Genomic DNA, 26,107 nt, shown 5'->3' on the forward strand with positions numbered 1-26,107 from the left:
GTGGTTGTCTCCTCTTCAGAAAGACATTTGGATCGATCAGCAGCTCCCACTGATGGCTCAACATCTCTAAACGGCAACACTTAATTAGCTCCTTTTGTCCTCTGTCGTCTGTCTCCTTCTCAACCTCCCTCTTCATATTGCTCTCTCCCTCGTCTCTCCGTCACACTTCACTGAGCACCATTACCTCATTATCTCCCTACACCCTCAGTCACATACACAAACAGACACACACACACACACACACACACACACACTGACATGAATGAACAAACATGCTGAACTGTGTTCAGTATTTATGCATTACTGCCTCTCTCTCCCGTCGTACTCGCTTCAGTCGCTGCCTGTCTCACAAATCGTCTCTTATCTCCTCATCACCGTCGCCGTCTCTCCCCACCTCTCCATCATGCAGATGGTTGGGCTGCTGGTGTTGATAAGAGTTTTCAAAGTGGCTCTGCACTGCTGACAGCAGCTTTGTCAGGCAGCCAAAGCAACTAAAGCATTAATAAAACTGTTCTGAAATTAAATCAGTCCATTAAGTTCCGATTAGAAACTTACTGTGTTTGTAGTTTGCATGTTGATTTCTAAGCAGCCACTTCCAGACGCCCCCACCATTTTACCTGCTAATGGACATGAGCAAAGGATAGTGATGTCGGCTGGTCAGTTGGACTGTTTATCAGTCCGTCCAGTAACCGCAAACACTTTGAGGACAAAAGAGGACAAAACCAGATAAAGTGAGCCCCTACCTTTCATCAACCACTACAAAACACAACAGCTTGGTCAGCGCCCCTGCACTTCAAACTATAACTGTAGACACCTGTTCAGGGTCATTTCTGGAGGCACTCTTCTATAGACACTCTTCTAATGCTGTAGCATTACGTGCCATCAAGCTCAGGTGAGGTAGTATAAAGAGCAAGAGAGTCTGTGTATGGAAGAGGTGAGGTGGATGCATGACCTGGCTGTTGCTAAAGGGGTATCTAAGTATCATAGAGAGTCAACATTTCTCCTTGATCAAACAAGTCCTTGACCAGATACCATGAATCAAAAATGTAGATGAAAGTTGCCTTGGATATTCTTTATTTCCAGAGGATGCAGCCTGATGGTTTTGGTCCTTTCACTACCTTTCCTCAATGGCCACCATCAAGCCAAAATATCCCAGCCTGGCATTGCCAAAGTAATTCACATTTTTGATTTATAATTGGTGTTATCAGCAGGTGCAGACCAAAATACATCTACAAATTTGATACACCTGCAACCAATCAGAGCAACAAAACATGTAATGTATAGTTCTCAGTGAAACAATCAAGTTGGGGTGTTGTTTGGTCCATTACATAGCAGGAAAAATGGCAGCCTGGCTGCAAACTTTCTCAAATGACAACTAAACAGAACACCAAAATATGTTTCTGAAAACATCTGAGGTGAGAAACAGACAACAGTAACAGAATTTTGATCCATATCTGATCAGCTCTGCCAAGTTTGAGAGTTTGATCTGAGTTTTGTGAGCTTTGTGCGCTGAATAGATCACTGACACGATTGTGATTGATCCAGGATGGGTGGAAATCTCTCTGAATGGGAGGATGGCCAGACGTGTCTGCCAGAGCAAATGAAACATAAGCTTGAAGCATTTGTCTAATAACATACAAAATTAAAAATTTTGAAGATGAACCCTTTCCAGTGTAGCTTTCCAACTCAAAATCTAAGGAACAGGTTACGATGAGATTCACATTCAAGGATGAACTCTTTGATTTAGGTGTGAGTATGGCTTAGTGCAACCCTCAGAATTATGATCATTTTAGCCAAACAAAGGCACAAAGAATAGCTAAATAATCCATAAATTGCTGATTTAACTTTGGTTATTCTGGGGATGATGATCCTCCTAACTTTCAACGTGAACTGTTTGCAAAAAGTTACAGCTTTTAGGGAATAGTTAATAATGGTCAATCCAGAAAACATTTAAAACAAAAAACATGAGGGGAAGTACCACCTGAAAAGAATGAGGTGGTAAAAGAAGAGCTTTTTTAAAACTAATTTCACACACAACCAACCGTTTTGAAGGCTTTTAAAACTAAGATAAATACAGACACTTAAAGGAAAAATTGTCTGGGCCATGAGGCACACATCAAAGCACTTAGACTCCATTAGTGTCATTCTCTCCACATGTTGTACTCACAGTGTGGTGTAAAAATAATAACATGGCACTAAACAACACCAATTACTCTCTTCTTTTTTATGTCAAGGCCACTCTAACAGACACGGGCGTTGTTTGACTTTTTTAAAAACTGGATTTAGAAATAAATCTACTATATCCTAACAGAAAATAATATCTTGTACAAAAATGTCTGTGGCTTAAATACACAAGTAGTTGTGTTTGGCAGCACAGAGGTTACATCATTTCCCTTTTGAACACAGTGACATATTTGAGCAGAATTAGCAGTAGACTTTCTGTGGTCAGCTCTGTGGCGGCTCTAGGTCGGAGGCCGTGCTGACACCTGCCGGGAGTCGTGCTGTCTGACTGCCAAACCCCCTTTACATCTGGCTGAAAATACATCAAAAATCACTCAGCATAAGAGCAGAGTACAGGCCGACCCTTATTTGAAATGAAGTATTGCAGCCATTTGTTCAACTGATCCCATCGCAGAGCGAAAAGTAGGAAAGTAATTGGACGATCAATCTGCCAATGGCAGGTTTCCATCACGGAGTAGCTGAGTGCAGTGTGCCACTGTGGTCCCACTGAGTAAATACAGGCTCCTCCACTGGCCGTGATTACATGACGCAAGTCTTTATCATTCTGAATTAAAATCGATGTTATTGACAAATGTAACAAAATAATTTACACAGGAACAGAATAGTGGAATAAAGTGTCCTGTTTACAGGTCCTGCAGTGGGCAAACATGGAGGAGAGAGTTCACCTAAATCTAATAGTCCACCATGCTCAAAGAAGAACCTGGATTGAGCATTCAGCAGAGTTTTTACTGTGATCTTTCCCCTGAAGCCACTCTTTATTAATAATTTGTTGACTGCATTAATAAAGTGGGAGAGGATGAGCTACCCTCAGGACCTGTTACAATTCAGAATCTCCTAGATCAGTTTATTACTTTGGTCCCACAACGTCATGGTAAATAGGTGGTAATCACCAAGTAACATTAAATTTCCAGTTAATTTCAAAGAAAGTTCAAATATGTGAAATGCTAATTACCACCTACTTGCATAAAAATGACACTTGCAAATTATCACATACTTGCCATGAAATTTGGGGGTAGTTTATGGTTAATTTCTAAGAAATTTCAAATATATTACTTAATAATTACCAGTGAATTTACCATGAAATTAAGGAACCTGGAAATTAGAGGCATTATCTTACTTTTTAACCTGTACTGGAAATCAGAAAACTAAATTGCCCAAAGGTGAGGCAGAGCAGCCGGGGGTGTGTATATTGCAGACTTTTATTCTGACTGAAATATTTTCTGATTGTTGTCATTATTGGTACTATGTAACCGTAATTCTAAGAAAGGCAAAAAAGAACAACAGGATGGACCCATCTGGCTTTGCACTGTAAAAATCCCACAAACAAATTTGAATAAATTGGACAGTCCAACTGGAACACTCTCACATGAGAAGCGTAGCAGTGGCCAGAAGAACAGAACAAAGAGTTTATGGAAGTTGGAGGTTCCAACAGCAAGAAACTCACCACAGACCAATGCCAACTGTCAGCTGTTATCACAGAAATAGCCTGCAGCAGTCTTCCCAAATAAAGTGGTAATTGGGATAAAGAATGCAAAAGACACCAAAATGATATCTTAATATTATCCATGAAATGTGCATAAAGACCAAAAAAAAGTTAGATATTCAAGTATTTGGCAGCACCAGTTGGAGAAAAGTTAACACCCAGACTTATACAATAGGCTTCTCTAAACTGAGAAATGCGGTGTGTTTTTCTGACTATGAATGTTGCTCCATAGTTTTCAGGGAATAGTCATTAAACACAAAAACAATCCAACGACTTGGCAACTCAGTTCACCCCTTTGAAACCTTGCTGCGACATGGCCAAGGGATATGAATGAGTAACACCTTCCCCTGCATCATTAACTCCTGTCAGACTCCTGAACAAAGCCCCAAACCTCCCTACTGGTCCTGTTTATGTGCCAGTAGACTCAGGCTGTGGTCGCACTGGCCAGCTCCCAGGTGTCAAGGTGTCAATGTGTACGACTGTTCCCTGCAGCTATAGCAATAAACAATGCTTTTGTTAATTTGGGTTCATTAATAAGTCCCGAAGTGAGTGTTCATGTGGTGTCAAAATCCTGGGTGATAATATGGTGGCGATGTGTCTGAGAAGGAAACAAAATAGCAACGTTATAATCATATGTCCCACAACCAACATGCCCAAACATTTACTGCTGACATTCTACCAAATATAGTTTGGAGAAAACCATGACAGCTGGTGAGCATTTGCCCGAAGCGTGATTGCACACATGCTTTATTAATTACTGTTTTTTAAAATACCTGGTTTTAGGCATTCTTCTCATGTCCATAATTAGGCTGTTTTGTGCACCCTCCAGCGTTTGGTGCCCTATGGACAGAGTGTGTCCATGACAGCGGTGCTGGAGAACAAAGTGTTTCTTTATATAACTGTTAGCATTTTGGTAATTTTGTTCATATGTGCCACTGTTCACTAGCTAACCCTAGACCAGCCAATAATTTAGCTAAAAAGAAACATGCAGATAACATTGCTTTTCACTGTAAGTTTTGTCTTGACAGATGAAAAAAAAAGAAGAAGAAGAAGAAGAAAAAGAAGAAGAAGAAGAAGAATGTCCTTTATTAGTCCCCCTTAGTTTTTTTGTTTTCAATTTTAGACACACATAGGCTTGTATACACATCTATTTTTTTGTGGGAGAGGTGGTAGATTGATGATTCTTCCCAGACACAAGTGCCTCGAGCAGTTGGGAGTTCTGTGCCTTGCTCAGGGGCACCTCCACAATGCCCAGGAGGTGAACTGGCACCTCTCCACCTGCTAGTCCACTCCATACTTTTTGGTCTGAGCCGGACTCAAATCGGCTACCTTCCATCCACTTAAGGACTGAGCTGCTGCCACCCTCAAGCTACTGCTGCCCCTGTACTGGCAAAGTGATGAGCATTTGGAAGATGCTGAACATACAAAAGGAGTCGTTTGAGAAGTTTCTGTGGATGTTTTGGTATTTGAAAATGGCTCTCAATTAAAAAACCATTGTAACTGCTGGGAATCCGAGGCAACATTGGCTGCTGTCCACCATGTTGCAGCAGTGAAAGTAGAGGTGAGGTTTGACAATATGAATACTGAGTCCCTGCAGTGACTAAACAGATTCTGGTGGATCTGCGTGAGTCAGTTTTAGGAGCTTTGATCTGATCCCAGGAAAGGCTGACACGAAGGAACATAAGAAGCTCCTGAAGGCACACAGTGTAACGCACACACTCTTACATGCAGCGTTCCCTCTGTTCGCCTCCCATGCACTTATTTTTTCTTCCCTAATGTGGAGAAGGAGGAGGCGGTTTTCTATTCTTTTCTGTTTCTGTACAACAAGTTAGAGCTACTTTCCATTCTGCCCCGTCTGGCCATAAATCCGTGAAATGACTTGGGCTCCACCAGCAGAATTCATCGCTCACGCTCATTCACCAGTGTTAAGCTGCCAGACACACACAACCATGTACCAAGTGTGACCATCTTTACACAGCAGAGGGGAAGCTGTGGGGAGTTGTTATAATCACATTAGAAGAGTCAGGCGATGTAGACATAATTTTCACCTGATAATGTGATGATATTTGGGTTAAGGTCAGGGTTAGGGTTAACACCTTTAAGGGTCTAACAACTCATAGGATAATCAATTTAAACAAAGAGTGGCAGAGGAAAATAATAACCTTTATTTACATAGGGCTTTTCTTAGCACTGTTAACAGCCTTCTTTAGTTGGACATCAAAATTAAGGTCAGAATCGAATAAAACACCCAAATTTCTTGCAGGTGGATTAACGTGTGTTGATAGGGGTTCAAGACTGTGACTCATCTGACTGAAAGAGACTGAAAGGTGTGGCGCTGTACATTATGTTTAATAATGGCCTCTCCCAAATGGCAGCATATAAATGGAAAATAGTAACAGACCCAGGATTGACCCTTGGGGAACACCATGAGTAAAATGGGACACAGAGGATGGGGGATTTTCAGCAGCAATAAAAAAGGTTCTATTAGTCAGACAGTGGTGTAAGTGGTGGGTGGTCTGATGGTCATCAAAATAAGAATTAGAGAAAGGAAGGCACTCGTCCTGAAGAGACAGTTGTTAAATTTGCAGTGTAAGTTCTAAGAGTACCATAAAGACAATTTTAAATGGGAAGAGTGCAAACATTTATCTTAAATTTTGGCAAATCTAATGTGATTCTAGGCATTCTTCTTTTCTTCTCTGCTGCTGTATGACAGTTGGATAGATCTAGTGAATAACAGCAGGCAGGTTTTTCTCTGACGCCCATCTCCCAGCATGACCAGACTGGGACCAGAACAGCCTTAGAGACCAACGAAGGCCAGTTTGACGACAGGGAATAGATCGTCAAAACCTACAGGTTACAGTATCAAGGTGGTTTTCTTGTTGGGTTTGCCTCCCAGCATCCTAGGACTCAAGTCACAACTGACTGAGCTAAGGGCAGTTAGTGCTTAGCTAACTTAGTTTAGTAAGTTACTAAACTTAGTTTAGTAAGTTAGCTAAGTTAGCTATATTTCCAACAGGAAACTCCATAAAAACCTCAGTGCTGTATTAGCTGCTTTAGCAACGAGTAAATTAAAGCTATGTATCCAACAAGAAAGCCAAATAACCAAGACTTGAAGCTGAGAAACCAAAAGACATCAGGATATTTTTTCTCTAAAATATGATCCACTTCTACCCAAATTAGTGAATAATAAAGTTGTGCTTTTGTACAACCAGAAACACTTCCCCTTCCATGTCTGACTCCGTCATAAGCGAGAAAGTAGGGTTAGGGTCCACAAGAAAGTTAGAAAGTCCACTCAATCACATATTTTCCATGAAAATTCAGACTCTGAAAAACCATTAGAATACTCAAGAATCTATACAAAACAACTTTTCTGTAACTGTTGGGTCAGATGCCAGTGCATTGCGATGTATAGTGCATTATACTGGTTGATTTAATTGAAACTTTATGTGGATGAAAGCCAGATCATTTAAATTTTCTGTTACTTGCTTGATATACTGACATCAAACTCATATCAGCGCCACCATTCTAACTGAAAATGGGAAATAAATAAATTGTGAATCCATAAAAATAGTGATACAAATGTGCTATATGCATCTTAGCAGTACAAAGGGATTTAGATATTATTGAAACAAACTATTCTCATGTTCCCCAGCCATTATACTGTGTTATCAAATCTGAGAATGGCTAAGTCTGGAATATATTTTACATACGGGGGTTTAAATTTAGACATTTCATTGCATTTAAGTTCTGTAGTGGAGAGGCAAAGAAATGAGGGAAGGAAAGAGTTGAAACGAGGATATATGAAAGAGCCATTGTCAGCTCTGATAGCAACACTTGCTCACTGTGTGTAGCTCAGTGTCACGCTTGAGCTGCTGGCTGTAAATCAGAGCTGCCTGCTGGTCAGATGTTGGTAACAGAGTGAGTGTGAGAGAGGCAGAGCGAGGGATAAACAGAGAGGCAGAGACTGAATGGAGGGGGGTCACTCTCCCTTGACATGGTGAACTGGCCTCAGCTGAAACCTGAAATTAAAGAAAATATGAAGAAAGCGTAACAACCTTGCTTTGAACAGTCTCTCAGTGTTCAGCTCTCAGAGATTTTGTAGCTTCTATATCGAATCTCTGTTTCACTCCTGTGCTGCTGTTTGTACTTTCACATATAAGCTTCGCTATTTGCTGTTTGCTTTCAGCCGTGTTGGGGCTGTACATTCACTAAAAGAGTGAGGGCAGAGGTGGGCGTCGCTCTCCGCTGACATTGTGAACTGACCTCAGCTGAAACACGTAATTAAAGAAATATGAAGAAAGTGGAAAAAAAGGAAGAACTGAGCAGATTTTATTATTTACTCCACAACAAGACTAAAGGGTCATGGCGTGTAGGAGGGAGAGGACAAACGTTTTAGTGTAAAATCAGCAATCTGCCACAGGGTGAAAATTAAGAGAATAAAAAGAAAATGAAGATGCTGCCTCCTGATTTTCCACTGTTACTTGGCAGCAGGGGGTAATCTCATGAAACCTTTCCTTTTAGTAGAGAACGTTTTTTGGTAAATTGAAAAGGCTGAGAAAAGCACCATACCAAATGAGACTCTAAAAAACAGAGAGTGGTTTGAGAATCTAATCACAGCCAAAGATGGGAAATGGGATCGACATGCAAGATAGAGGAGAACAAAAGGATAAATATGGAACTTTATTGCCTGCACTGCTTGATTACTTTTGGGTGTAACACACAGAGTCACGGATTGGGAATAATCTTAATGTATATATTTACATGCTCTGAACCAAATGGAACTAGTACAGGCACTGGTGCATATGACTGATCCCACTTTCTGGCTTTTGCCTTACCAAGCAACATATATTATAGTTTGAGCCGACATGGTGTTTAGGCAATAAAACATTGTGGTTTGAGTTAAATCATAAGTACTTATATAGTACATAGACTACTGAGAATCTTTTTATATTCCAAGAGTTTTGTCCAGAACCCACCAAAGGGGTTTCACTGAGACCCCTTTTATATTATGGTACAAATAACCCTTGACAAACCTTCAAAGAACAACCTTTGACAACCAAAAAAGGGTCTTCAGAAGCAAATAGGTACAACCTTATTCCATCACAAAAAACACATTTGGAACCCTTATTTCTAATTTCCTCCATGCACTCCACTTCCTCTAAACACAGACTTTCTTTCTCCTCAATTATGCCACCTGACTTTGATGACACATAAATATGTAATGCTTAAGGACCACCACCACAAATCAGGTTAGAGGGACTTACAGTGTCACACTCCGAAGCATCTTCAACAAAAACAGGTACAATCAGCCACATATGGACATATTCTGCCTATTTTGTCAGTCACTCAGTTTCAAATATTATAGGAAGGAATAGTACAAATAGCCACAGTGAGCTAAAGAGGGCTCAACACGTCATCACGTTAAATAACTATACCCTGCTGTGCTGTGAAGTGGACAAAAATTCACACAGTGCCAGCTTAGCTCGACTATTCACAGACATTCATGGTTTGGCTCACCATGACTAACCCTCTTATTATGGAAAAGCCTAAATGTGAACTTTGAGACCAAAAAAGAAAAAAAAAGAGCCACAGGTGCGTATAGACGGGTGGATGATTTGATGAATGGAAGGACAAGAGTTTTCTCCCTCAGCCACTTTTCCCACCATACCTCCAGGGCTCTTGTTGCTATGATACCTCTCCAACATCACTCCCACCTGACAAATAGCATTTGTCATCTGCAGCTTGCTGTGAAACAGACGGCATCTAAACCTGAAGTCAACGAGTGAAGAGATTTTTTCTTTTCCTTGGCAGGAATCTGGTAAACATTAGTACATCATCTCTTGTGTATTTTACATGTACTGTAGGCAGTATAAATAATAGGATTAAAGGATTTGCCTGGTGATGGTGAACTTTAGTCCAAAAATTCTTCAGTCTTGTCAGGTCATTTAAGCAGGAAATTTGTTCAGATGCAAAGAGAATGGTTTTAAACAAGAGGTCTGTTCCAACCTACTGCAAATGGTCAGATATTGAGGGTCAATGTCAAAGGATGCGATCCACACCTCTCTATCATCTGCCAAAGTAGTGTGATCCAAGGAAGTTAAGAAAAACATTCTTATGGAAATAACTGAGGCTCATGTGGAGGGTTACCAAACCTTGAAACTTCAGTCTCTAGTACAAGACTGCAGAGACAATGTATAACAAGTTTGTTGGTTCCCTACAGAAGTCAACTGCAGCATCAATATAGCAATTTCTGACACATCTGAAACATCAACAGAAAGGGAACGAAAGATGTAGCACATTGGATGAGGCATGAAGCATTGAGAGCCTCTTGAGCCTCAACTGGGGGACGATAGGGGTGAAGGATCAAACAGCTGCTCCCGCCGATTCTGCAGAGAGCAACAATCAATGCGTGCCATGAATGTTTGAATATTTATACCAAGTTATGATGAGCAGTTCAACCTGCATTTTACTTAATTATCCTGAATCTTCAGTATTGCAGAAGTTCTAATGTGAAGAAGTTCAAAGCGGGGCTACAATATGAGGCTGTTCTCACTCTCAGTACATTAAATATGGCAGCCCGGTCAGTGCTCCAACGCTTCAAACTATGATGCCGTAGGTACCCCTCTAGTGTCATGTTTTGATGTGCCTTCGAAGTCGGGTGAAGTGGTATGATGAGTGAAAAAAGTCTAAATATGGAGGAGGCTGGTTGGATGGACGGGTCAGACAAGCACAAGACTTTGAACACGGGGGTTTCCACTGGGGTTCATGTCCCATGTGAAACCAAAAGTCATCATTAAATTCTTTTTAACTTATGTAACATATGAAAGTTACTTTATGTGCTTAGTGCACATAGGTTACAAGTAGGGATGAGTATCGAGGGCCACTACCAAATTGTTACTGGTTCCTGATTAGATGGCAGGATATTTTCTAGAACACAAGTTGACACTAATTTCTTGTTTTGTCCAACAAACAGTCTAAAAACCAAAGATATCTCCTTCACAATAAAATAAAACAAAAAAACCGCAAATCGTCACATTTGAGACACCAGCAAATGTCTGCCGTTTTAATGAGATTGCTCATAAAGCTATAAATCAATATGAAAAAAGTTGAATCAGTATCTGTCAACTGATTGACCAATTAATCAGCTCATTTTTTCAGGACATAAGGCTGTCCTTGCATTGCAACCATTCATTTTTTTCCCAAAACATAACAGATTTAAATGACCTGAACGAAGAGTGACATAAATGGGACTGAGGAGAGCAGCTGTTTTGTTTCAGCTATGGATAAACAGCTTCCAACACCCACAGCAGGTTGGTAAGGAAGGGTGAGAGAGGCTGATATGGAAAATGATGCTAACTTTCACCAAACACTGGAGGGGTCCTTTAACAACCACATTAATAAAACTGGAGGTCATTTCTATAATTACAACATGTGTAATCTTACTCACCTCGAAGGCAAACTTCACTACGTCAAAAAAAACTGCCTCATCATGAGGTAGTTTGCCTCAGGATAACTCTTACAAGCAGTTCTGATGCATAATGAAGTGATATAAATATAACAGGGCATTAGTAGGCTATGACTGTAGGCTGTGTAGATGTGAAGCAGAGCGAGGTAACTCAGCGTCAGCAGAACTGACTGGGAGGGTTTCTTGCCGTCTGTGTATGTGTGTGTGTGTGCGTTATGAAAAGTGTCTTTGTCAGGGTGGGCTGGGATGTTAATGACTCATACATTGATTATGTTTTGTGAATAAGAATTAGATCACAAGCTACCTAAGAATAATGACCTTTTATTTCAACTCCCAATAAAAAGGAAGTCTCTATAGTGGTGTGTTAAGTGCGTGTTTATGTGTGAATGCAAGTTTGCATAATGCTTGTAAAGTTTTATTAGTTGTTAAATTAGCTAGCTACATCAGCAACAACAATAAAAGTACTGACAGGTGAAGTGAATAACATTGATCATCTCATTACAATGGCACCTGTTAAGGGGTGGGATATATTAGAAAGCAGGTGAACAGTCAGTTCTTCAAGTTGATGTGTTTGAAGCGGGGAAAAATGAGTAAGTGGAAAGATCTGAGCAACTTTGACCAAAAAGGTCAAGTGCCCGTCAAAAGTGGACAACAAGCAAACTGGCGATAGGGTCATGTGTGCCCAAGACTCATCGATGCATGTGGGGAGCAAAGGCTAGCCCATCTGGTCTGATTGCATGGAAGATGCTTTGCAGCTTATTGTTTATGGGACTACACTGGGATTTATAGCATCACGTATCTAGATAGTGTAGGTAAGAGAGGTCTAAGACCATTTACAAAACAACAAAAAACAATAACTGGAATTAACTGATTAAAAAAAAAAAGATTAGACTGAAAGAAGAAGCCAGTGTGGTTGTGCCAAAAACTGCAAGTCCTTGGATGGCCACTTGAGGCTGGCTCCAAAAGCAAGTCAGGTTTTGGTCTCTGTAGTTTCCCCTTCATTGACAACTGTACATGGAGTACATTTTTTTTTTATATAATGCACAAGTTTAAATTATATTAATTCTTAAAGTAATGCATAATTAAGACCATGCCAGATGAGTGACAGTGGGTATATGGCTAGCCACGAGGTAGCTACCACACTGAGGGCTTCATCATGGCTTTTCAGAAACCTACTTGAGGATAAGTCCACTATTTATTGTAAAAGTCTAGGAGGTAATCCAAGAATGGAAAAGATCCAAATGAACTTGTGTCCAATGTTTTCAAGATTTTGCGTCTGTACCTTCTACCTATAAACATTATAGTACTGGTACAAAGTAAAACTTTTGTATCCTGTGTTACATCCCAAGATCCCCTTTAACTACTATGGATTATAGGTTGTGGATTGCTCTCTCTGCCTGAGGATATGTTGTTGTGTTTGACTAATTGCCTTGGTGGTCCCTGGTGGTCTTCCTTAAACACACCGCACACCCTCACATGTGTTTTCCGATAATGTGGCTGATTAACCTTCTACTCAGGTTGAAGGAGGCAAAGCTATGCTTGGATGTACCTTGGACTAACTCTGAATAATAAAGGCATATGTCATCCCACGAAAAAGGTGCCAAAGAGCCATGAGTAGGTCAGGTAGATGTCAGTTAAACACAGTCTGTGCACACCTAAACCTAACCAATCAGAATGGAGCAACCCATCCATGTACTTTGCTCCTGCATCATGCCTCCACCCCTTTTTGGCTAAAAACAACCAATCTAATTTGACATGACTTTACAAATTCCAAGGTTTTGGCTAATTTAAATGTATAAAATAAGAAAACTGTAATGTACAGCTGACATCTATCACATTTTATGTTGTTATAACACTTTATTTTGGTAATCTGTCTTTACTAAAAACAAATTACATTTGCGGCGAAGCAGAGCCACTTTCTCTATTTTGATAGTCGCTTGTGCTTAATATGGTTGGTTTCAGCTCCACTTCCTTTATTACTCCATGCTGTTTACAAGGTACATTATTAGACAGTATGCCAGCTCACTTTATGTGAATTATTAAGATTAATTTACCCTCTGCTCCCAGCTGCTTTATGGTGGGCCATATTTCTTCACAGTAAAAACTTGTAAAAAGTTACGACACCACTAAGACTATTTTCTGACTCACTTCAATCTACAGACAATTGGTATACGTGTCATTTACTTGGTAACATCTTTGACTAAGTCTGTGACAAAGACACACATAACTAAAGACAAGGACGTGACATATGGTTGCTTTCATTTATAAGTAAATTCACCTGTGTAGGTGGACCTTTATGCAGGGCTTGTATGTTCCTGAAGGCTCTATTCTTTCCACACAAACGAGTCAACATGCTGTGTTGTTTCTACACACACTGTACTTTACTGTAAAAGACGTAAGGTGTATCTTTTTATTGATGCTGTTTTAACCTATATGCTTTGTGTTTGGGGCTTTTTTATTCACATAATTTAAGTCTAATAATTAAGATCCACGTTGATTATTTCAGTGGATTGTGTTTCCACCCTGAAGCCAATTCTACTTCAACTTTGGGAAAAAAAATCTTTAAAGACAGTAAAGAAATAAGCCATAGCAACAGCAAGACACAGAAAGGACTCATTCACACCCACATTATGCCATCTCATTTTCCTCCTTTTTCTACATTCTCACAGGATATTATTTCTCAGCTTGGTAAATTAATGTGTGAACCAGAAATTATGTGCCACACTGTTAGTCTGAAACACACTTTATAATAAATCACCTTTTCTCTCCTTCTCTATAATGTACTTGCTGCTTAATTTATTATGCAAGGGTTTAATGGCGAGCATTGATTTGTGGTTTTCCGCACAGAAACTTGCCCTGGATTATTCTCTCCGACGCTGTAACACCAGCTACTCAACCAGGGACCAGAACTGATTGAAGTTCACTTTGTCCTCATGTCTCTTAAGCCTTAATTACAGCCCGACTCATTTCTTATCTAAGGACAGTGGCAGTGAGAGGCAGTGTTAGAGCAGACGGCCTGCAGAGGTTAAATCCCTTCCCTGCGGTTGCGTAATGTTCTCCCATCCATCCTAACAACAGAGGGCTCAGACCCGTCCCAGGTTCCCGGCTATTTTCACACAACTGAGTTGTTCTTTACTTCCCACCCACGGGGACATGTGAGTGTAGAAGGACAAGAATGTTGTCTGGAAAGTTTATTCATTTCTTTGACTAAATGCTAATGTAAAAGTTTACTTTAGTGGATAAATGGTTTCATTTTGATTAAAACTGCTCACAAGGTTTAGCTTAGAAGGTGAAGTTGTTATTTCTCTTGTTGCCTGTTGATTAGTGCCATATTCTCACTCCCAACTCATCAAATACTGGAGCTTGGTCAAAGGCCCTGTATGTTTTAAATTATGGCATGGGAACCCCTAGCATCAAGTCTTGCACATGCAGGGCTCCAGCATCAAGTTAGCAATAAAAATTATGCAACATCCATCATTTCAAAATAAAGGCCCCAAAACAGCTTGGTTGGGTTGAAAATAACAGGATTGATAGGCAAGTTAAAAAAAATCTCCCAGGTGAAAGTCCTGTGTTCTTTTGAGTCATCCATCCACCGCACCTCCTCTACATGCACTTTCTCACTCTTTTCACTATGTCACTGGACTTTGACAGCTCATCAAGACATAATGCCAGAGAGACGCCTCCAGATATACCCTAGAGGGATACCTACTGCGTCATAAACCTCTTTCAAACATGCACTACAACTCTGCAATTATCCAGATACTACCCGGAGGAGCTGTAATGTCTGCAGTTTTTGGGCCAGACTTAACCCTGCCAGCTCCCTAGTCCTAAGTCTGGGTGAGCCACATGTGTGAGTCGAGCAGGGCGAGCCAGCGGGCATGTCGATTATGCTGCATGGTGTGCAGCTGCTTGCCTGTATATTACCCACTCTTTTATTGATCGTTTTGTTTTCCTGCAGACTATCTGCAGATCAACATCAGCCCACACAAGTCTATTTTTCGAGGTCATGTTTTAATACCTTTCTTCATCGTCTGTGATGTGAAAACACAAGCTTATAGTCAGTAAAGTGAGGTGTGCATCCTCTAAGCAGCATACCACAAAATGTGAAAACAACTATAGTTTGCAGAGCAGGGGGACTGGGGGGGCAAGCTGCCATATTTGACATATAGGGAGTGAGACAGAGCTGTGATTGGACATTTGTGCAAGACTCCTTTGAGTATGTGATATATTTACTGTTCTAAATCATAAAATGACCATGATATGTTAGAGACTGCGTAAGCATGCAAACCTGAAATACTGGCTACTCTGACAACAATGCTACAGCCAGCATGTTCTCCTCTAAAATGTGTAATAACTTTACACAGAGTTAAAATGAATACTGAATAAACTGTAGATATTTATAAAGGTTAAATTGTCTGGCATTCGCATGTTGATAATGTGTTTTTGGAAACTTAATTTTACGAGTTTGTGAACTGTCCCCAAACATTTATCCAACTCATCACTTGTTATGGAAAGTGAAAATAAAACCTAGAAATTTTGAGCTGAATTGACTTAATAAAGTTTATATATTTAGATTAAATTAATGATAACAGCGTAATATGCTTTCATGTGTCTTTAGTATCAGCAATTCAGAAAAAATTCAATTTAGTTATTTTTTACCAAAACATGGAGAGACTGGATTTCAAGGCTATAGTACAGCTATGATGTGGCTAACCACTACCACTGTTGTAACCACAAATGTGTGTGTTATTTGCAAGGATATGGTGTTTTAATGTGCTAAATAAAAAAAAACAATCTTGAAGACTTATGGTAATTTTTGACAGTTTTGTGAATCTTTTAAAAACCCAGCATTTACATTACCTGCACGAACGTTTGAAAGTAACAAGACTTTTAATTGTGTCCTGAAGTGTTAAAATCTACATTATTTTTAGCACAGCATTTGCCATTTTTTTTGTTTCCGCTCCACTCAGCAGCAGCAGTGGGAGGGTTCGGTGTGAGAGCTCTGATGGGTGTTAACCTCTAAATGAGAGTGAGGCAGCGGAACATCTCATTACCGTGGAGACGAGGGGTAAACACATCCTTCAACGAGGGACCGTGACAGAGAGCACTAATTAACAAGGAATTAAACACTTTCTTAAAGAGGGCTGGTGAAGAGTGAGAGTTAGAGAGAAAACAACACACAGACAGGTGTGCACATGCGCGCGCACACACACACACACACACACACACACACACAGGCACACAAGCTATGCAACAATGGAAATGAGATGTTTACTGCAAACAGCTGCTGAGGAGTCAGAGATACACAAACAAAAACAAACCCACACATGCTGAACAGAGTGAGCCAGAGTGGCGCACACTGCAGTGGGGTGTGTTTCGTAAGGTATGATAATGCTTTAATCATTCCTGTGGAAATTCTGCAGCCATCGTTAAATGACCAGTGACTGCAGCCCTCAGCACCAGCTGATGAACCAGAATCTGCACCCACGGACGCCTCCACGCTTTCCAGGCAAAAAACTGTTTATCACAAACATCACAAACTGGAGTGGGATGCGCTCAGACCAGGACAGGAGGACTCTGCAGTGGGTGAATAAAACCCAACCAGAACAACATTGTTAAGCCTATTACGAGTGATATCAGTTAGGTGTCCACGCAACAAACAATACCCATCCCAGCCACAGCGTCCTCGGCCTTCTGCCATCTGGAAATGCAATTTAAAGTAAGTTTTGTCTTTCCTGTACTTTTGGTTCAATATCAGCCTGATCACTAGCTGTTATTACATGAGCTAAACTGCAATAACAAGACAATAAGTTGAGCTAAATGAAGACACTGAAAATGAATGCTTCAAGAATTCTGTAATCCAAAAGGGAACTATTACAAAGGGACGTGCAGATCAGGAGAACACTTTGAGCAGCCGTGTTGAATACGAAGTGGGCGACAACGACCTGAGCACAAGTGCTAGTGGCTAATTAAGAAGTGCCACTGAAGTGTCCACCGCACCAGCTAGCACCTAATGGTGCAAAACAGCAAGGTGGTAATTGGAGGGCTTCATTTTGTCCGAGGTGATACACGGTGGAAAAAGTTGTACACAGCATGTACATGTAAGTCCCTGATGGAAAACCTGTCTTACTTGTTGATTTGTCCAACTGAAATTGTCTCTTTTATTTATCTGACCCAGAACTTTTACTTGTAAATTTGATATTTACATTTAGCATTTTTATGTCATACATTTAGGGATAGGAAAGAACAATAGAAAATACTAACAGCCCAAAATATACAAATGAAGCAAAATTACCAATGAAAAACAAAGTTGGGTATCACCTGGGCAGGTATGTGTTCTGTTCAGTGATGAGTGTGTGTGTGTTCTCTGTACCTTTGTCGCTGAAGTCGTCGACCAGGATGACCTCTGCTATGAGCTGCGGAGGGGAGCGGTTGAGCACGCTGTGAACAGTCCTCAGCAGCGACGACCAGCCCTCGTTGTGGAACGGGATGATGATGCTGGTGTTGGGCAGCTTCTCTGCGTACAGCTTCTGTTTGCATCTACACACAGGCACAATAAATACAGAAATATAGTCCTTAATACTCATGCGGAGGCCATTTGTAAGACTTTGTACACCTTATTGAAGGATGGAAGCATCTCATTCACATGCCTCATCTAGCAGCCTTTCCTCTGGTTACACACTTGCCTCCTCGGCATCATGGATTCAGTGCTCAGATGGATGTGTTTGAGCAGGCTGAAAGACAGCAGTTCTACTCAGCTCACTGAAATCCGCGTGCAATCTTCCCTGAAAGCGCAATTCAATCCATTTTCTATCATTTGCTATTACAGTGAAAATTGTATGTGCTCGCCTCTCTGGGAGACAAACAAAAAAAAAAAAAGAAAAGAAAAAACAATTTCAAAGATCCCATTACATTTCATATATACATGCACATCAATCTGTGGTTTAAATTGTCCCCCGGTGTGCTGCACAAAATAATGAAGCACAATTTATAAAAACACAGGTGATAATATTCTCAATAAAAAAAAGCTATTTTGTCAGTGACGAGCGTGAGCTAACAGTAAATCTGAAGGTCTAAAACTGCATGAGAGCAAACATCTGTCAAAAACGAACCTCAAAGCAACATGTGTTGTTGGCTGCCTGCCTTGATCTGAGGGCAGGACTGATCTGACCCTGATCTGACACCATATGGTTAGTCAAAAATGACCTGGTTGGGGATCATGATGTGGTTTAAATAACTGCTTGGTCTTTCGATGTCATGGTTCGAAGAAACCAGCATTGACTGTAGATCAGAGACCAACGGGGTGTTATGACCATTCATCCATCCTCCTCCACTTTGAAGCTCTATAAAAACTCAGCTTTTACGTTTGGTCTTGACAGACAAGACCCATAAAAACAATAATAACAGTAATTTAATTTGTGTAGCTCAGGATTTCCAGACTCTCAAGCCTTTATCATCACATCTAAATTTCTGCTATAAATGCAGTGACAAATTCCTTAATATCTACAGCATTTGATGTATGTCATCACAGTTTATTACTTACTAGCTGTTTTACCTTGATTGTGCATGTTTTCATTTGATTTGACCTGATAATCTCTTTCAAGCAAAATTACGCCCTTTCCAGTGGACAAAACGTGAAAATGTGCACTCTATGTTGTCTTCAGGTGGGGAAAAATGCTGCAGTTGGCTGCAATATAGTTTTTGTACTAGTCCACTACCATAACCACTTCACAACTTTCCATGTGCTGATGCCCTTTGCATTTTTTTCATCCTGCCCCTCAGACAGCCTGAGTCCACCACTGGCTAAAGGTCCCGGCTGCCTCTTAGACTGAACAAACACGTGCTGATGTCCATTATATTAAGTCCTCCAAACTAAATCACAAAATATATTGCTTTTCAGTGCCTCATGAAATGTCAAATTTTAGCATTTTCTGATCTGATGCCCTTTGGCTGGACAACATTTTTGTCAGGTTCTTCCAAAACTGAACAAAACCATTACAAAAATAATGACTGCTCTCTTATCTCTAATCCCAGTCTTGCTTTTGTGTGGCTGTAATTGAATTATTAGCATGCAAATAGGTTAAATGAACAAATAGCGTCAAGGACTGATGTGGCCCCTGCCGGGGCCAGACGTCTTGTCACCCTCCTGTGACCAATCAGACGGACACACCTGCTCTCCCCGCCAACTCGTGGCCGGCCCCCCCTCCCCACCGACTTCCTTCACCCATTCTGCCCTCTAGGCAACGTCTGCCTCTTGGTGATTGGCATGTTGTCTGTGCCTTAGAGGCAACCTGTCCCAGACCTGCGACTGACACATTCGATTTCTGCACACTGACAAGATTTAATTGAAGCGCGCGCACGCACACACACACACACACACACACACACACACACACACACACACACACCTCCGTCCCCTGTGGAATTGGACAGGGTTTGTTAAACCGGCCGACTGCCTGTCGATCACTCCGCCTGCCTGTCTGCCAGCGTTCATATTTGAATGAATAACACGCAGGCTGATGTTGAACACAGACATTGATCGACTGACACAGTTCACTACACACTTTCTCTCTCTCCATCAGTGGGGGAACATAACTCGCTTCCCATGATTAGCTCCTCCGCAAGCCGCATGCTGTGATGATCAGGTACAAGGAGATCGCTGTAAGCCGTCATCGGAGCACATGTCGGCGGCCGGTAACAGCTGTATGTGCTGTAAATAATAAAATTACAGGTAGTCTCTGATGCAGGAGGAACGTGTCAGTGGCATCACTGCACTCAGCTGTACTGAGCTCCGTTCAGCGCATTGGGGATGAATTATTAAACGGTGTTGCTTCTTTTTGTCTGTGGAATTACTGTTTGTGCAACAAAGATTGTCCTCCCTCAAAAAATTGACCGTTCTCAATCCCAACTTATCAAATATGGCAGCATACTCAATGGACTTATGATGCTGTGGGTAGTTTTCTAGGGTCAGTTCTGCATGTGCAGGGTTTCATGGTCAAGTTAGCAATAATAAATATGCAATGTCCTGATAGAATTTGAAAATAAAGACACAAAAAGCATGTGGTGAGGTTTAGGAAAAGTTCATGGTTTAGGTTAAAATAAGTACGTTAGTTATGCAAGTTCACATAACTTACATATGTACATGTTATGTACATTATAAAAAGTCAACATAGTTTCACAGGGGACACAAGCCCTGGTCTCCTAGGTGAATGTTTATTTGACCCATTCATATACATTATACTACGCCAATTTACGTTTTACCCCATATTGAAACATAACACTAGAGGGCACCTCCAGAAATGACACTATAGGGGTACCTACAGCGTCATAATTTGAAGCATAGCACTGACTAAACTGCCGTATTTAACACATTAGGAGGGAGAACAGGCTGAAATGCAGCATCAAAGTATTTGTTTTTATAAATTCATTGGATTTTTTCCTTTTAAGACTCTCAACACTACACTGGAAAAGAAGGAATTTCAGATAAGTAAAAAAAAGTCATTGTTTCTCTCTGTCTTTGTCTAAAATGAGAAACAATAAGTTTTACATTAGAAAAGTAATCTCATTTTTAGAAAATATATCTAATTTTGTCGTGATAAGATATTACAGCAGTCAGTGAATATTTGACCTTTTTTCTAAATAAATTTTTTTTTCTAAATTTAAGACCCATTACAATCTTTTAAAAATTCAGAAGTTTTAAGAATTCTAGCCATTGGAGATAATAATTTATTTATGTATTTATTGCTTAAAACAAGACAAACTGATTATGTTTAAGAATATTTCTGTCTGGTAGGGTTTGTTTTTGCAGCGTGAGTCATTGTAATGGTCAAAATGTTATTAATAATAATAATTTTAATAACATTTTACTACCTGACTTGCCTGGAAGGAGTCTTGACTTGTCGTAAGACTTTACACAATAATTCGAAGCAGCTCTGTACTGCTTGCATGCATGTTAAAAATGGGTATGAATGGATTAAATAAGAAGTTGAAACACCACATTCTCACTATCTGATTATTCTAAAACCAGGACTCACTTTTTCTCATGCATCTGCATCAGTCAGCTGTAGAACTGAATTTCAAGCCCTTACAAAAGCCCAGCTAAATGTTTCGAGATGTTGCATTTATTCCGGCGTACCTGTCAGCCAGACAAGCCGTGGCGGGAATTGTGTAAGGTCAAGGGAGGCCTGCTTTTATAAACACTGATAAAAAGAACCAGTCCTCCTGGGGAAACTGGCAGCGAGGAAGCGTTCAAAGCTGCTTTCCACATGAAAGAGAAAGGAAGGTCAAGTGTCAGAGAAAAGTTCTTTTCAGGCAGAAGAAAACTGTGATTAAAGGGCTTCCACAATGTCATTTTGAAATTGGAAGGGAGCACACGGTTCACAGGAGTCTGGACAGGTCCAGGTTTCTTACAGAGAAATTCTAAAACTTTAGAAAAGATTTTGAAGTTGTCGTTGCTATTTTTCTCACTGTTTCCTGATGCAGCAGCATTAATCCTTGACAAATACTGTACCAGACATTCTGTCCATGACCTGCTGTTCCCAGGAAAATGAATACACAGCTGGTGTTCGGAGACTTAATAACGTCTGCTTTTCCCTGAATTGAGCCACAATATTTACTTGTGACATTTCTGATGCACTATATCAAGCAATCTAAGCACAACACATCACACCAGATGTGGTTTGATCTTAACTATGATTCTGAGTAGTGCAGAATTTATTTACAGAGAATAAAGTGATTCAGAAGATTCATGACACTGTTTCATATTGGTATGACTACTGCTTTACAAATGTTTCATTTTCTTGGCACTGCACTTTTCACTCACTTCATTAGAGGATCGACCTTGCCCTCGGCCTTGACTGCAAGCGGCTCAGACACGTTTTTCACTCGCACATCTCATGCAACAGGAATTCTCTCATTTTAATCTATGCAACTGTTTCCACAGTGCATCTTGCATTGGCTGCTTGCTTTTCTGAATTTCTCAGGACTCGATTTTGAATAAGATTAATATAAACTGACAAAACAAAACTTTAATCAAACAGAATTTTAATTAATTTCTCCATCTAGCCATGCATTCAACATCAACTGTTAGTTCTGACTTCCTGCTTTCATACGGTTGACCTATTCAGTTTCCTGCCCCTTTTTTACTCTGTACTCCATTAACAGTTGAGCAGACTTGGTACCTGGGGAAACATTAGCTAACTATGATGTAGCTATCATGTTGTATCCTGTTTAATAAATGATCTATGGTTGAAGTGAGGTGTTTTCCCTTCACCCTCTCTCTTCAGATATAGCACACAGGCATGCTGCAGGAGCTCTGCAGGAGCTCTGCAGGAATGCAGGATGAGTGCAACCTTGTAAATTGGCAATAACAATCTAAAGTAAATGTAATCAGTGTAAAGTTAACCCCATTATTATGACAACAAAAGCCCACTACTCTGAAATAACACTGGATGTGAGTTAAGTGGCTGTCTGTATCACTGCTTACCAAAGTCCATTAACATTCTGCTCAGTTTAACAGTTATAAACATCTATGCCTTTTACAAGACTATTAATGATTTCTTACAACTCTTAAACACACACTTACTCATTCAGCAAAAATTCAGCATTAATTTGAACTCCATTTTCATCCAATTTTCGGTTCAGAATAATTTCAACTTAGATGAACATATTTAAGTACAAGAAACATGAAAGGAGAAAGTTGAGCACAGGGCAAAAAGGGGCGGGACTAAGGAGTGGTCAGTCACCTGAAGGAACACACACACACACACACACACACACACACAGGACTCACTTTGGATGGCGGATGTCAGGGATGGAGCGGTTGAGGGAGATCCGGTCGCTGACGTAAATGTTGAAGCCGTTCTCCCTGTAGGCCTGGTCGACCCGGTCAGTTTCTGTGAGAGGAAACGGCTTTCCCTGCTCACCGTTACCTGCATCACACACACACACACACACACACACACACACACACACACACACACACACACACACACACACACACACACATACAGATCAGTGAAAAAAACTAACTCTCCATCAGTACTCTGACACTGTGCGTGCATGTGGAGTCAAACATGACATCAAACGAATGCCAAATTTGCTCTGTACCTGCTCCATGTTTAATTAAGCATCTGTTTTCTAATATATATCAATGTTGTGTTTAATCCCTCAATCATGGCCCCCAGATGGCCAAAAAAAAATCAATACTGGTTGCACTGCAGGCAGTGTAAATTTTCTGGGTTATTGTCATTGTGGTTTTTTTTCAGCTAATAAGTCGCAATTTAGGTCATGTGCAGGCATATTTTTTACATTAAATCCAGGCAAAAAATGGCTGACATGAACAATTATTTGTATTATTATATCCATGATTAATCAATTAATCATCTCGTCTCTAAAATAGCAGAAAATAGTAAAAAAAAAAAAAAAAGAAGACCTAGAACAGTTTTCCAAATCCAGAGTTAACTTATTTAAAGTTTGTTTTATCTGACCTACAGTCCAAAACTTAAATATGTTAAATTTAATATGATAAAAGACCAAGAAAATCAGTCGGTGTTCACATTTGAGAGGCTGGAACCTGACTTAAATATAATATTTACCAATACGTTTCCAGTCGATTGAGTCATTGATCATCAACTAATCATTTCAGCTCTAGAATGAGACAATCAATATCGTATATAATACTTGATGTATAGCACTTAAGCATGTACCTCATCAGTCTCTAACAACTCTTTTCCACACACAAACATTATAAAAACTGAGATCACTTCAGGAGTGCATCAAATTACACTGTGCGGCATGTTTCATTAGCCACTCATCAGTGCACTCCACACAAACACACAAGGATGCACACATGGAGGCTGATCTATAGTCAGAGGAGAGCATCAAATTAAAGTGAGCTGCCTTGTTCCATTAGGCAGAAATGATCCGTCTATATTCCTGAAGGTAATAACTGTGGAAAATAACTCCTCACTTTAATGGCTCATTTCAGAGATAAACTCTTCTACTTAATGTCATACGTTTCCCCTGCATAATAAACTTGTTACATAGATCACTTAAATTGTGTTTTCTAGTCCTCCTCAGGCAATTCTGAACCTTAAGAAATTAGTTGAAAATGATCTTATAGGATTCTCCCTGACCGAGTTCTGTAATCCCTCGCTAAAAACACACATTTTTGAAAGGAATCTCATAATTTAGGACTGTGTGCATGTATTTCACACGAGCACACATATTTTAACTCATCATGAATTTTGGGATGCACTGGCTCTGAACGCTGCTCTAAACCAGTGGGTGCTACGAGGATTTTTATTAGAGTTTTGGGTTTTGAGACACACACTTGGGACGCAAGCTGTGTCCCACATTCATACTAGATTTTTTTTTTTTTTCAGTAGGCTTTGAGTCCGAAATGTGTGTTTTACACTTGAAAAGTGACAAAACTACCTTCATGCAAATTCTTGATTTTCAAGGGATGGGTACGTGGGCACAAACGTTCCACTATGCAAGGAATAAAAGAAACGGAGAAGAAACTCACAGGTGCAACAAATTTAAATAAATTGGAGGTGATGGTGAGACGGCTCTAGACAGATCTTGGAAAACAAAATAATTGTCTCAATAACTTGTCTCTTTTTGAAGTTTATTTGGCGGTGACATTTCAAAGTCCCATGATTGACATCCCACGGTGCAGGTGTTGTGTTATTTCCTGTTTAATGAAAGACAGCAACAGAGTTCCAAAGTGGGAGGTGCATCTGGTTCCAAATATATATTTTCCCCCTATTCTAAATTCCCCTTTCAAATTTCTCTTTTAATGGTGCTTCTCAACAGAGAAACACAGGAGTATACTGGATCATTAAACAGTCACTACAACCGTTATTTCAACTTTGTTTCTCAGAAATCATGTTTTATTTCCCTCACTGCGCCTTGGCAAATGGCTCATACTACTTCAACACCCGTGAGCCTCAGATGCTGTTCCTATGGATGAAAAGTTAGTCAGAGGTGCGAATCAGCAGCTTGTAGCAGCAGCTGTGTGCATGTTCAAACTTAGCCTAGTTATACAAGAATTGTGATGAATGCATTATTAAAATAAAAGCAATTGCACCATGGAGATGTTATTTGTTACCGCTATATTCTTCTTATTCTGCTTATTTACTCCTGCTGTGTTTTGAATTGTTAGTTTTGTTTGATTTGTTTGAGCTGTGAATGGTGGAACTAAGGCACATAGTATTGCTTAGGACAAAATTTATCAATGAAATAAAAAGAAAATGTTTTAGGATTTGATAAGAATTCACTTCTTTCTTCTCCTTTTCAGACATGTGTTACATTGTGAATTTCCTGATTGCTGTTCATCTGTAATTCTTGATTTCTGTGTTAATATTATGTTCGAAATAAAATATAATCTAATCCAAGTTACAACATAACTCTAAGTAACTACTTAACACATACCCAAAGCATAGGTTTTTTTGCCATACAGCATAATTTAGTCATTAACTGCAGCCATTGTGCAACACAGATGTAGAAACCTAATATATTGATATGATATTTCAATACTGATCTAGCTTACTGAGATGTGCTATCATCGTTCATGCTAGGCAGAAAGCTAATGTGCATTGTTGACTTGCAATACAAATTGTAGAATGCAAAACTTGCAGGTCAAAAATTGCAGGTGGAGATGCAACAGCCTCCAGCTTTGTTTTACATTTGAAGCTGCACAAAGAACGTAAGTCGAGGCTCTGTTGTTACATTTGGTGAAGAGCACATTATGACATTTTTGGGCTTGACCTGTCTTGACTTTGATTTTGACTTGAGTGCAAAGACTTGAGACTTAGTTGTAACTTGCAAAACAACAACTCAATCCCAGCTCTGCTAATTAGTAATTACTAAGTCTACGGTGACTTTACACCCTTACTCAAAGAACTTACAGATCG

The 26,107-nt window shown here is 40.0% G+C and overlaps 1 protein-coding gene across 1 annotated transcript in view; it reads right to left on the minus strand.

Annotated features, from left to right (window-relative positions):
* LOC146319448 (polypeptide N-acetylgalactosaminyltransferase 10-like) overlaps positions 1-26,107 on the minus strand; it is a 96,705-nt gene that overhangs the window by 45,556 nt on the left and 25,042 nt on the right. Inside the window, exons 3-4 of the mRNA XM_084730044.1 lie at positions 22,981-23,119; positions 17,563-17,729 (exon numbers count right to left, since the gene is read on the minus strand). Coding sequence (XP_084586170.1) covers positions 17,563-17,729; positions 22,981-23,119 — 306 coding nt within the window. The remainder of the gene's footprint in view (positions 1-17,562; positions 17,730-22,980; positions 23,120-26,107) is intronic.

Source organism: Lutjanus erythropterus, chromosome 11, assembly GCF_056507025.1.
Source record: "Lutjanus erythropterus isolate fLutEry1 chromosome 11, fLutEry1.hap2, whole genome shotgun sequence".
Classification (NCBI taxonomy): Eukaryota; Metazoa; Chordata; class Actinopteri; order Lutjaniformes; family Lutjanidae; genus Lutjanus; species Lutjanus erythropterus.